Here is a 15,142-nt window from a genome sequence, read left to right on the forward strand (position 1 = left end):
TAAATATCTTGCGTAATGTGATTGGTTGTGCCATTTAGCTACTCTGATTGGTCTGGCACAGAAAAACTACTGTGGCGTAACAAAATACAGCGACGTATAGTAGGTTGAAGCTTAGCTAATCGATTTTTGTTGTCACGTTTTGCATAACTGTTTGAGGGAGAAAGAATTTGCATAACAATTGAAGATGAAATGAGATAAGATCTTCAAGTATGGTGTTTATGTGCGTTTTGACCTTAGAACAGTGAGGCAACATAAAAAGTGTTGACATAAAACGACGATATAACATCGATAATACTATTACATTAGACATCTTAACCTATATTGTAAACAAGTACATCGGTAATGTTATGGAATCAAAGGTAATTATTCATTCCTAAATCGAACCAGTTAGGGACTCCTCTACTATTTAAGATGTTTACATGTCGCCTCGTTATCATCAGCAATATAATCTAGGTTATAGTGTACCTGGATTGTGCCTTTTATGTGGTTTTTTTCTTGTCAAGTTACGTTATAACAGACACGTGCCCAGCACAGGTAAAATCGATTAACTTAATTTTTTACCTTTAACAAAATGCATTGAAGTGCAGTCTCTTCACCTTTTAAAGATATAAAAGTTTCCGGTCCATGAACACGAGGTGACATCTGAGGGGATTCTTTATGTTCAGTCAGGATAATGTGGATTGTGAATAATGAACGCTCAATATAAAAAAATACTTATATGGAGTATATTCCTTTGAAACACATGAATAATATCATTTTGATATGCACTAATCACATTTGAAAGATTTTCACATTTTTACCATTATTTTGTGTGACTGGTCTACGATTTAAAATAACAATTATAATAGATAAAGGAAATCAATGCCCAAGATTTTACAGGTGATAAGATATGTGATTTTAACCTCCCTTTAGAGCAGAGACCTGAAAGTTTCGCTTTTGAGAACCAATCCTTTAGTGCTGTCGCAATAATAAATAATTACATAGCACTTTTAAAAAATGCTGCATGCGAGCTGCAAGCACTTCTGTAAACCCTTCATACCTTTGTTCAATTTAAGGACCATGAAATTAGAAAACCAAGGTTACACTAAACTGATTTTCTAGAATATTCCTTTATAATGATAACACTATAATGGGGTTACGGTTTGCTACGAAGCTTGCTCTTATCTGAAATAGAACTATTTTCAGTTGATTGTATAATGATATGTAATTCTATGAAGTAAACAGTTTTGTTAGTGAATATTCTGGAACTGCATGTAAAAGTATCATTGTTTATGTGTTAATGGTTAACAAAACATGAAAAAACCAGACTTAATTGCGATTTCGAATGTTACCAGTTCTAAACCATCGCTTGAGATTTACTATTTTTATCGATGCTAGCACATAATTCAGCTACAGTGCGGGAGGTCTAACAATGAAGTTATTACATCTTCTTTCATTTGCAATAAAACGGATACCGTAACCCCTGTTCCATTTGACCAACGAAGCGTCTAGATACGTCCCTAGATGATCAAAGGAATCTTCCCGATTACGTCATATGTGTGCAGGATTGGTTATGCTCCATTGATCAAGTGCTGACAGAAATATTACATTTTACTGCAGCAAACGTCGCCAGAAGGCTTAGGATTATGATGAAAGAAGTGGTAAGTAATTATTTCAATTAAATTAAATTCATTAAGTTACGAAGATGTTTACAACGAAATATGTGCTAATTACCCAGACGTTTTATACTATATATTAATATGAAGAAATTATTATTTTGATCAGTTTTGTGACATTGACTGGTTTTATTTACAAATGTTATGTTCGTTTACATCAAATCCGTTTTAGGCTCCTTTTTATTCTTACCACAAAACAATAATGAAAATCGTACTTCCGCAACCTACAAACAGTTATTACACAACCTTTCCAAAACAAACGAGCTGGTGTTCATCGGAATTTAGTAAGTACTACGCAGTCAGGACTACGCAGTAATACAATGAATTATCCCTCTGTATAAATGACAGCATCAAAAATATTTTATATACAAATCTGCTTTTCATTCAAAAAAGCTAACTTAAAGATAATATACAATAGAATGTTTTGAAATTCGTAAATTCAATAGCATAAATATTGATTGTTTTCATTTAAAAAAAAAACGATAAAGAATTCTTATGTATTTCATCATCAAATGAATGAGTCAACTTTGGAATTCTGTAAGAGTGTCCTTGGAGGGGTTGTCAATATTGAAAACATGTATGTACATAATTATGATAGCAAAATTATCTAGTAAATGTAGGTGAATTGAACTTGTATATACGTCATGGTAAAGGAAAAGACTGAAACTATAAATTTGAATTTAATCATCCAAATCAACTGGCACAATATCCATACGTAATATCACATATCATTATTGACATTTTCTCAACATTATGATCTATTATTGGCATATTTTGGTATAATTCTATATTAATTATTATAATCGATACATAAGGATATGGATATTGATAGCTGGCATGTTGCATTTTCATAGTATTACATATGACTATATAATACATATAACACTTCGTACTGCAATGCAGTGTTATAATGTGAAAAGGTCGGGGTTAGTCTTTAAAAGGAGTTTCATTGTTCTTGAAATAACAGAATAAGTAATATCACAATGACTTTAAAATGTTTATATGTATGACTAGATACATTTCCTCTTCAGCTAACTTTAGAACGATACATTCGCACATTGTGAGGTGTTATCAGTATCGTCAATAAAATCACCTATGATGACTAAGTCATACAGAAATCTATAAAACGCAGAAGCGTAAAAACCATTAAAGATGAGTCGCCACCAGGTGGTGATACATAGCTTAACATGCTAGCTACACAAAAATCTTTTGGTGACGAATTCATGTATGTTATCAATAATAACATAATGTAAAGTTTATTTCTAGGTCATATCTAGATATAATATAATAAAAAAGTCAATATTATTTCTGGTAAATTTCCAAAACCCTCCAAAGAAGAAATTATGATAAGAGTATACATATATCAAGCATAACCGAATATGATGTTAAAATCAAGGTCATATCGTGCTAATGAGAGCAAAACATAACGTCATAATCATCTGTGATCAATGTGGAAATTCCAAAACCCTCCAAAAGCAGAAATTATGATAATAAGTGTGTATATTATGCAGTTTGCAAACTATAAAGCTATAAATTATTTGATCCATACAATCATAAATGCAATCATTACATAATGCCTCTTACCTTCTGATGACATTTCGGACATATCTTCGTCGTTGCAGGATTCATCCAGAATTTGTTCGGGACACATATCACTCTCCATTGTCTCCAATTGATCAGGCATTGTTGAAAAATATTGGGAATTCCAGTATTGCAGGCTGCTGCGTCAAATGAGAACAGTTATTGAAAAAACAATAAATCGAGGAAAAGTCGCACTTCCGGTCTCCTTCAAATGTAGATCCCTAATTCTATTGGTCACAGAAAACATTTCAGATTGTCAGTTTGTATACAAGTGCGCAATGTTTTTGGCTTTAACTGACATGGACCACATGTAACCTGTCTTTTAAACTGACCGCATGCTCGCGAAAGCAGCCATTATGGCGTAGAGGGTAAACCGGGCGGTTTGCGTTTGAATCGTAATTAGGGATGGCAAAATGTTTTTGCACTCTGATAAACAGCAGCATTGCATATTGTTAGGTGTTGGTGTTTTTATCGAGAAATTATCTAATACCGGTCATAAATCATTCACCTTGAGACGGGGGCTTTTCTTCTGGTTTATCGCGTATATGTATTACTGGTTACTGTTCAGAAAGGCTAATCGGTGCATGCGTTTCTTTAAAACATATTACCATACTTGTATAAGTCAAGATGTGAAATATTATTTAGATGTAAACTCCGTCACAATGGTGGTGCCTGCGGGTCTAACAGTGGTATATCGGGTGGCAGATTCTACCGAGTTCACCGAAGTCCTTATATACGGGCTTCTAAAACCACAGGCTGTAGATCCCATCAAAATTACATCTCAGTCAAACTCTATAACCATCAAATCTATTTTCTGTACGGAATCGGACGAAATTATCATTTCTTTACCGAAGGTTATATCTGCTTTTGTGACAGGCGCCCTTTCATGTGGCTAGCTCATCAGGTGACACTCCCATTTTCACAGCTACAAACTCATTGAGCTGCATTTCTTTACTTCCGGACAGATGGTATTGTGGTTAGGCGATATTATAGGCGCACCAGGTGACTCAACAGCAGCAGGAGAATCAGTTTTACGTTTTATTTTAAAGCATCATTTCTGTGACTTGTAACCCTTATAACTTGAGGTTGTAGCAAGGTAAAGGTCGGTTGGTGGAAGGTATGGGTCGTTTACCTGAGGGACAAAGACAATAAAAAAAACGCTCAATGGGTTATCATCATATGGAAAATAAGAGTTCTCAATTCATTCATTAATACGTTGTCACACAGAGATCCCATAAACAACCTATTAGCGAATAACATATTGTCATTTCGCCAAAAATTACTTTCAGAGGAACAGCAATGGTCATCAAACAAATGTCGAGTAGATGAGTGAATTATGAATGCATGTATTTATCAAAAACTTAATTCTTTAGTATGTAAAATTATCTTTTGAACATTACGTTGCAAAATAAAATTATCATATTTTCAGGTGTGTAAAATATTATTTTGAGTTTATAACGATTATATGATTTTTAAAAGATTATAACATTGTTCATCTTCATTTAAATTCTTAATGTATAAAAACTGACGGTGCATATGTGTACTTCATCTTAACAAGATTTTGTTTCATATTGGATTTGATACTTTCTTTTATATCGTGGAGATTATGCCGATGACAAGCAAACTCATCGCCCAAAATCGTTATTTTTTTTTCGTTTTTTCCATGTTTAGATTTTATTTGTTTATATGTGGATATTTAGTACTTATTGTTTAATGAATTGCCTTTGGTCTTCGTAACCTGAATATCCCACTTTATGTTATCAAAAGATATGTTTCAACAATTTTACTTGAAAATCAATCAATTGTTACCTGATAATGCCATTATTTTTTCATCTGAATTTAAGTACTTTTAAAGGTAAATATCACTTGAAAAAATGTGAAATCAGACGGAAAAGATTATTTTATGACATAGAGTAAAGACAATCAAATACTTAAAGTGTTCTTAATCAAAATGAAAACAGCGAAAACTATTTTCAAGTTAGTTTATTTTGTTTTATATCGTTATACAAGTACATAACGTATTATGCATTTCGTAACAATAAAATATGACACGTGACTCTGGAGTGGTTGCTATAGAAAACACTCGTCTATATACATATTCCTTTAATCATTTTCATTTAAATCAACTCTTTTAAAATATTAATTACAGCTGCATTCAAGGCAAATACACAAATAAACACTTTCATGGACTATGATAAACGATATCGAGTTCCAATGGCTACTTATTTTATTTTCTTGATCTATAGCTAGCTGCAAAGTATATATAATTCAATAGTTTCTACATATGTCAAGTATAAACAATTGTAACCTTAGATTTATCTAGATTTGTTCCGAAAAGCTTTTTGTAAGTACCGTCAAGAGTAGTCCACATGTATGTAAAAGCAGCAAATACGAATGCTTTCTATTTCTTGTTCTCTTATTCCATCTTTGAGTAATACAGAGTAACCTCCCTTGCGTGTAGGTATCGATGGTTACATCATTATTTTGCGAACGAAACTCATACCGTTATCTCTCAAAATTATGGCGCTACGTTCGTAAACACATGACGTCACAATCAATACCTACCCGCAAGGGCTGATAACTTTGTAATATCCAAACCCAGAATAATAACAGATTAAAAGCGCACATGGCATAACCAGCTGTAAGCCTCTGTAATACATCTTTGGGTGACAGTGCAAGGTTCTAAAGTGGGTATCATTTGATAGTTATGTTCAAAAACTTTACAATCTATAAGCTTCTATCGTAAAATATAATATAATAAAATGAGATATAATACATACTTTATATTATGAGACGTCAAGGAATGTTTTACAAAGGTGATTAATATAATGATTGTCAATAAGCGTTATTATATAATACATATAAATATGTTGTAACCAATTATTAAATCGTATTAGTTAAGTACTACTGTCGTTTTAGTCGTGCAATCTCGCGAAATAGCGCAAAAATATGTATCGCGAAAATGTAGTGGCTACAGTATTTGAAATAAAAGATTCAGATCCGATATGACATCAATGAGTTAAAGCGTATTTTTTAAAATAATTAATGTGGTTAAAATCATATCTTGTTCTTTGCATGGTTAGAAAACTTCAACCCAATTTGGTAGACAGCATTTAAATGAACGGCACATAAAACATTTTATTAATTAAAATCTGATTGACGATTACCTTGATATTTCCTTTCGGTGAAAGTAATAGGAGAGAATGGAGTATGTATTCTCAACATGAAATACAAAAATGAGAGAATAACACATTTTGCACACTGTCAATATTAATATCAATCACTCCGCCATTCTGTCATCTTATGTCTTCTTTGAGATTCATTCCTTCGTTCAAACATTCATTCTCTTTCATATCTATCCAACTTTTAAAATCACATAACAAAAATTCAATTGTTTACATACGGATACATATATGTGCATGGAAGCTTCCTGTTACAGTAAATAATTATTTAAAAACATTCGCTAAATTTAAGCAAGTTATCAACATCATATCATTTACATTGATGTATCATAAAAAAGAGATACATTTATTACGAGGTACAGTAAAATTGATACAGAATATAAATGGATCAATATTGCTAGTTATATGGTTAAAAAATAAACGCATGCTGATTTCAAATATCAACTATTTGTCCTATATAAGTCGTAGATGTACTGCGCAGCAGCGGAAGTAGTTAGTACAATAAAATACTGGTTAAACTGGTTAATTATTGAAATACTGCTAAAGTGAAATGATAAAATATAAATTCGTACAGTGAACACATTTACTAAATGAAACAAATGTAACACAGGAAAACGAAACGACAGAAATGACATAACACTGGAAAGACATTGAAATATGAGTTATGCAATTATAGCAATGATTTACTACAATTAAAACTGAAATTGTATTAATCTGTAACGTATAATTAACACAGTTAAGTATCCAAATGCAGTTTGCACAGTTACAGGAAAGACGTCAAACACTGCCAACTTGTTAATTACAGTTTGCATAAAAATACTAATTAAAAATACACAAAACAGCTAACCCAAGCAAAGTATTGAAGTGTCTTGGACCATCAAATATAGGATAATGCCGTATGAGAATTCATATTTTGTTAGATTATCTATATCCGACCAGACAAAGGATATTTACGACAAACCATAGAGAAAAAAAACACCGACATTTTCCTTATCTAGAAAAAAACTCACAGATATGTTAAATAATTATTGAGGTCAATCTAAAATTTCACACACCATACTCACTTAATAAGCATACATCATATACATAATTTATAAGACGCTATAATTTTTAACAAATTGAATGACATTTCACTAAATTTAATGTCATAGTTACAATATTGTGCAATGTTAACCCTTAGTGCATTTACTGAGTATGTGCTCCTGTAGTAAACGATGGAAGGCCGATTGTTCAAATGAAATAATCATGGAGTTATCTCTATAAAAATATATGATGTTTGGGCCGAGGGATGATTAAAACATGATTTGAATAGGGACAATATTATGGAATGAGATTTGAGTTAATATTGTCGTGTATGGACCGCTACACTGTGGAGTCTCCATATGAGGGGAATCGTGCTCTTGTATTCTCCATTGTAGGTACTGTAACAGGAAAAAAAGCAAAAGTAATATGCGAGTATTGCTAAATAAGATTTGCGTCGGGTGAATATAAAATCAGTAAAAATAAAATAAAAAGTAAAAAATTAAAAAGTAACGAAACATAACTTGTAACTGACCGAATAAAATTACAAAATAGCTGTAACTGCTAAAAATTGTTAGTAAATCAATTTGATAGGATGCAATACATTGTAGTAATTACAAAGAAAATCTCCGTATAATGAAATCAAGCTATTTATCACATAATCCGCCTGATAGCCAGTGATTTCGACCGTGTAATATATTTTGCATATGTCACTAGTGTAATACGACATGGAGCGATTTTCATTATATTCAAAAATAGAAATTCATTATGACGTCAGACAGCAACAATAAAATAACGCCAGGAAAGATGACGCAACGTGAGGATTACGAGGATAGCAGGACAAAATGGCAGTCTCTGCTGGATTTGTTGGAATACATTTTGACGTGACATTCTTTGTTATGTAGGTATTTGTAGATATGTGATAAAACGTATCTTAAATTTGTGTTCATTTCAATGAAATTTTATGAAACTCGTCTCGAAGTTTTAATTTTTGCTCGCTCGCCAAGCAAGGCTCGCAAAAATAAAAACTTCTTAGACTCGTTTTCTTAAAATATCATATGAAATGAGCACTCAAGTAAGATTATATATATATGAAATATGCATGCTGAATTAAGATCATCGATTGTTGGATGTAAAACTTTAACATGTACTTTTATATACAGTTTAGCTATAAGAAATTCAGAACAGATTATATTAAAAGGGTAAAATTCTTTTTTTTTATTTCCGAATTTTTTTACATTTGACATTGAATGTATGTACGGTTAAGTGAAGGAAAAGCTTGCTACTACATGGTTTTTCTTAATGAAAATATATGTCAAGAAAGAATATTTCAGTAAGATAGAGATATTTCTACTTGGCCAAGCGCAAGAGTTTTACTGATCAACACGAGGTTTGGTGAGTGCTGACCAGCCAGTTTTCAAAAGGGCTGAGATTTCTCTATTTATTTGAAATAATAATGTTTGACATTTTTCTCCAGTAAGTTATAGGTAAATTAACAGTTGCTTAATGCTAGGTTTTCACTTTGTTCCTAGCGGCCATGGCAATTACGTTTCAGGCAACCGTTGACAAAACGGGGTGATCGTGAATCAACGTGAAACAACGTGAAACAATGCGATAAGGACGTGATAGATAAGCGTTTCGGACAAACGGAGCTACCGTGGCTACCGACACATAACGTAAACCTAGCTTTAGAAGCATTTTGATATCGCCAATACCATAAAAACGTTGATTTGCGTAAAAATGACATCATCGATATTGGCGGTATAGCTACGTCGCATACATTGATGACGTCATGCTCCCTGTACAGTACAGGAAAACTCAAGGTCTTATATATTTATAATATATATAATGCCTCTTATATAGGTTAGGGATAAATACGGGACTGCATTGATCACCGTTAATACGTTAGTAGGATGTTCACAAACCTAAAACCACATATACATACACGTCAAACAAGTGAGGAATACTAATTCTATAAATCAAATAAAACATTCTAAAAACACAGGTTCAAACTTTCATTCACTGTGATCACTAATGTATTGTTATACAACACAACTCAATATCCATTAACAGCAGTCAGTAATCAGTGCGATGTCTGTGTATATCTGTTTTATGATATCAAGCCTTTGGAGCATAGACATTGAAGCTAAAACAATCATATGAAGCCGAAACTCTTTTGATAATACCTTTACCTACCTAGTAAAGTCTGACATTGTCACCTACCTGACAAAGCCTGATATATTTTTTCTGCTTGGATAAGCCATATTACTTTACATGCCTAACAAAGCTGAGTACCCTAAGTGTGATACTGTGCCCAGTTTCATGAACATTCCTATACTTTAAGGAATTCCTCAACTTGAATTTCCCCATAGAAAAGCATTATAAAAGTTAAGGAAAAATATTAAGCCAAGGAGTCTTCCTTAAAATTTGTAATGCTTTGCTATGGAGAATTTTAAGTTAAGGAATTCCTTAAAGTTAAGGAATGTTCATGAAACTGGACCCTAGTATCTGCTCATACTAAATAAAGTCCAGAACATTTACCCGCGCGGCAAAGCGTGGTATGCTTACCTGAATGACAAAACCCGGAACATTTACACATTTAGAAGCTCGGTTTTCTTACCATGACAAATGCTGTTTTTTTTTTATATCATACATGTATATAATTCCACCAACATGTATTGCAAGCATTCGTTTCGAACCAATTTACATGCAGGGACAGCAAATCTATGGGGTTTATGAATGCCGGGAGGATAAGCCCAATAATCGATATAAACATTAATAGCTTATATAATCGGTTTTCAATGGTGCTTTTGGACATTAGAGCTATCTGCCCTTACCGGTAGAAATTGATTGTGACGTCATGTGGTTACGAGGTAAACGTCATAATTTTAGAGAAAACGACGTATCAAAAATGATGACGCCACAACTGATACTTTCCCGCACGGGAGGCAACTCGTTAATATGCAAAGACGTAACATTTATTTACCGAAAATCAAAATGAAAAGTGTTGTGTCTTATCTTATTAGGCTAGGAGACTATTTTAGGCTGGGAAGGTTAAGCTGAAGGTTTCCTATAATCTCATTACTCTGCTCCTATAGGCCATACCATGCATATCCAAACAACCAACGTCAAAAGTGATCGAACTATTAGTAATATTACCATGCATAACACGGGAACACCTTGATTAGAATAATTCATATGTAACTGAAGTATACAAGTTAACGTTAGTAAACTATACATATCCCATTCCATTAAAGTATAATATTACACGGTGAAGGTTTTTGAAAACTTACACTTGACGATATTTTCTTAAATCAACCTGGTGGAGAAAAGTTGTCTTTAAATTATTTTGTGTATATTACTGTGCCTTTATAGTAATTGAATGAAAAGGCAGTGTCTAATATCAAATACAATATTTTCAATTGACGTTAATTACAAAATGATTGTGACTACATTTCGTCGCTTTAATACTCTCTCCAAGCGAGAGTTACACAAAATAAAGAAAATGATGTCCTCAGGTTACGGTTTTAAGATACACATTTATGGCCTTTGTTGGAAGGATCACCATTGGATTTATGATATATCAGATATCATAAATTATAATTTTCCATGATTTTGTATTTATGGTATGTCGTGTTAGCAATTTTGTTGGTGTTTATTTTGTAAAAGTCATATGTGCCGTAACTGAGCGACAATTTTAGTATGTTATTTTTTCTTCATTAACTTATTGAAACCATAAGGTTTGATGAATTAAGCCGTGAAAATCATTCAAATAGCTTCAGATGCCTTATAAACGTTAGTTACAACACAGTAATTATGTACTGTAAATTGTTGTCAAATAAGCCTTTTGTATGTTTAGATGGAAACTTTCCTGCAGAAATCACTTTACTAATAACACTGAAAAAAATGTGAAAGGAAATTGTAGACTACAATTTTGCTTCATGGTGTGACTGTACGTACTCATTTCGCTTCACTACAGATTTACATATAATGATTTTTGCAGTACTGCTAAAATCGTTTTCTGCTATTATTTGTATTTGTAAAATTAAAACCAATGCATTGAAAGCATTATAATTTTCAAAATATTAATAACTTTTGGTGATTAATAACATTAAAAGCTTATCTTGATTCGTGAGTATGAAAAATACGGCACATATAACTTTAAGGTGGGATACCTACATCGTGGGACGATGTCACTTTGGCTCGTACTTCTGCTATAATCAGAGGAATAGTCACCAGAAGAGGCAGAACCATTTCTAGAAGACGGGGAACTGCTGGAATTGTACCCTGAAAAACAAAAGTTTAGATATAGGAAAGAACGCAAAAAAAGCAATTGCATAGTGAAATCTCCGTTTTGTGTAGTCAACACAGAGTATTTATTTCAAATTCAATTTAAACGAAGATATAAGACAAATGGTTCAAGGTTTGTCTCACCTCAGGAAGTTACGATGTATTATATTGTCTGTTTTGTCGGGTTTAAATAAACGTATGATCCTATACCATAAAATGACCAAGAAATATCATTAAGGAGCAATTTTCTCTGAAAAACAATCTACACTTATTGGAGATTCCAATACACACATCAAAGCCGCCAATGATAGTCGAAATGCTTCTATTAGCAGCTTATATATATGACGTAACTGGCATATTCTAGTTTGTTATAAGGTAACGTCCTCAATATTCTAGGATACATGTACATGTGAAAAACATGTAACACTGATTTCACTTCTGTCTCAACACAAATGGCGCCTGTCTTTCATAAATATGAGAAAGGTGGTGAATGGAATCCGACTCTCGCAGTAGCAACGTTCTTTGAAATTGTTGATGCTCCTCGCTTCAATTTCTCGAAAAGAAAAGTGCACACTTAAGTCAAAACTTTTTTCTCCTTATATAATGTATGTTAAAAAAATTGACTTAGGTTGTTTCGAGAAATCGAGGCCTGGTGTATCAAATTAATAATCTCATTTAACAAATTCCATATTATATCACCACTCTTGGGGGATCCTCTATGTTTATATGCGTCTTTAGGATGCACAGTAGAATTTTGTTAAAGTAGTACTGTTTATCTTGCTTTTAATGTGGTGAACCTGAATGTAGTATGAAATTATCGATTCTAGCAGATCCATGCTTTTGCTTTCGAAATATTTATAAACTTTATTTAGCAAAAACTTTTTAAAAATTGATTTTGATAAACATTCGGTTGTTTTTCAATATCTTTTTTTAGCTAAAATGTAATTCATTAACATGCATTTCTAATTTCTTCAAAGAAAAGGTTTTTTTCACATGAAATATCACAATGAAATCTAAAGTTTAAATTACTAATACATTGATAAGCAATTACTATCACATATATTAATGCATAAACACACACTCCACACAAAAGCCTGGTGTCCTCTTGCCGCTTAGTAAATAAAAATTACTTAAAACGGGAGAAATAAGTTAGTTTTGATGTATTAGCCACACACCAAACAACACTTAAGACATCACATTTCGTGCGTACATTTCAGCGATTAATTAGACAAATACGTATGTTGAGTTACCTATATATCCTTGAGTTATGCTGTTATGATTTGTGTCCTTAACCTCTTTATATCGATAGAGAATGTGACTATGTATAACTCTAAATTAGTAACGGTGGTCATTTCAGAAAATCATATTTATTTAGTATTAGTTGTTATGAGATGTGACCTCAACTCCTTAAAACTCATAGAGAAAGTGATGACTTAGAATCCTACAGTATTAACGGTGGCCAATAAGAATGTTAGTAGAAAAAAAGAGTGAAATGGATTATTAGAAAGTATTTTATATGCAAAAAGATCTGAAATAAATGTGAAATGAGTATCATCAAGACAGACAGAACATGCCACACATATCAGTGAATATACCTGCAGTGTACTTTTTGGCTTTCTCCCCTGAAAACACAAGTTCGATATTAAGATGTGGTTCATTCTGATTAATTATTATACTTAGTATCCTAGGTTCGGTTATAGCCGGGGTAAGAATGTTTGGACCGATTTATTACTTAAAATTGCCAGGTTCTTGTACAAGATATTCCATGATGTTTTGTCTTTCAGATTTAAAAAAGAAATGTTTAATAATACGTTTAAAATCGTATGCGTGACACTTTGCATGATTTGTTTTTAATCCTAAATAGAAATACTTTGCAACACTAGAACGTAACGTTTGCGAACAAATTCAAGTTAAACTTTGACAAATTAACGAAAGTTGAACAAACTTTAAAGACATGCAAACTGTTCGAAAGGAGGCTGTTTTGAAAAATCGGCTCAATAAATGTAAGGAAAGGAAGACTGATGCTCTGACGCCATTGACAAATAAGTTATAATTTTGTTAACCAATAAATACATTGAGATTTTCTGCTCATGTTATATAAAAATCAGAAACGGTCGGAGACCTTTTCAAGTTTTGAGGGGTAAAATGGAGGTAACTAAGCTGAAATGATAGTCAAATAACATATTTAACTTATATCTTACCAGCATGCCAATATTTTACAAAACTGTACAAAAATAGCATGAACGCTGCCTTAGAAAATCATAGTCGGTCATCTTCATTCTCAAATTTTACATAATGTATCCAACTTTAGTATTTTTATCGTGTTCACAGGCAAAGTTACATTATCGTATGACGCACATTGACGATAAATTATCATGATATCATATCAATACTAATCCACCTAGTATTTAAAATGATGAATACTAAATAACTTAATCTCTAATTTTTAATTAATTCCGATATATGTTTTTGTATAAAAATCTTATTCAGAATTACTTGAAATAACCTCTGATGCAATATATTATAGCACTATTTATAATTTAGAGAACATACGTTCCTTTTTTAGCATTACTGGAGATATCTGATAAAACCCTGATGAATTAATTATACAAACCTTTGCTAGTCTGTGTGCTTCCTTTCTCGTCTGTCGCATCGCAACAAGGCAGTGTTCTCGCCCAGTGCTTCCTCGCCTCTTTGTGGAGGAAACAGTAGAATATAAAAATAAAAAGTCCTTGGAGTGAGTTAAATATGGTGAAGAGGTATTGCACAATGATTCCACCAGTGCCTCGGACGGCGAATATTGCGAAAATCCACGTGAGGCCAAGAAGAATGACAACTCCAACAGCCCCTCGCAGTCTGGACACGGTGCTGGATTTGTCTGATTTCGTAATGTTTTTAGACGCCATTCCGAACAGTTGTCGAGTGACCATGACAAAGGCGATGGTATTAAGTATGAGTACCAGCATTACCGGAGCCAGAAAAGCGCCGTAGAACGGAACGGTATCCAGCCAGCATCTAACAACAAGTGAAATAAATGTTTAATAGCATGGAAACAGCATGATGTAGCTCACTACCGGTACTATATACCTAAAATGCAACAATTATCAGACAGATTACATAATATAGCAATGCTTGTGCACCAGATATATAGATTTACTAACTTATTATGGGTGATGTTTGGTGAGAATTTAAATTAAAATGAAGGCGTTATATCGTTCTGATCACTGTTATGTGGGCAGACCGCTGACTAGAAAAAAAAATAAACCGACTCTCTATCTCTCCAAATGGGAACAAATATATCGCAGTAACTCATAAACCTTCTTTATGTTATCATGACGTAAGAACGCCAGAGTAGCCTCCCTTTCCATAACGAAGTGTTATGTCGCAGACGTTCAGTTATCAATTCTTAAGAAC

The 15,142-nt window shown here is 32.8% G+C and overlaps 1 protein-coding gene across 6 annotated transcripts in view; it reads right to left on the reverse strand.

Moving 5' to 3' along the window:
- Positions 1–5,203: 5,203 nt before the first annotated feature.
- LOC138326698 (adhesion G-protein coupled receptor G2-like) overlaps positions 5,204–15,142 on the reverse strand; it is a 56,466-nt gene continuing 46,527 nt past the window's right edge. For 2 of the 6 annotated variants that reach the window (XM_069272706.1, XM_069272715.1), the window contains exons 24-27: positions 14,343–14,743; positions 13,324–13,350; positions 11,618–11,725; positions 5,204–7,839 (exon numbers count right to left, since the gene is read on the reverse strand). In XM_069272706.1, the coding sequence (XP_069128807.1) occupies positions 7,781–7,839; positions 11,618–11,725; positions 13,324–13,350; positions 14,343–14,743 (595 nt within the window). In that variant the 3' untranslated portion in view covers positions 5,204–7,780. Of the gene's footprint in view, positions 7,840–10,731; positions 10,758–11,617; positions 11,726–13,323; positions 13,351–14,342; positions 14,744–15,142 lie in introns of all 6 variants that reach the window. The other 4 variants (XM_069272729.1, XM_069272736.1, XM_069272720.1 and 1 more) reach the window with 4 other exon arrangements.

The sequence above is a fragment of the Argopecten irradians genome, chromosome 1, assembly GCF_041381155.1.
Source record: "Argopecten irradians isolate NY chromosome 1, Ai_NY, whole genome shotgun sequence".
In the NCBI taxonomy this organism is placed as follows: Eukaryota; Metazoa; Mollusca; class Bivalvia; order Pectinida; family Pectinidae; genus Argopecten; species Argopecten irradians.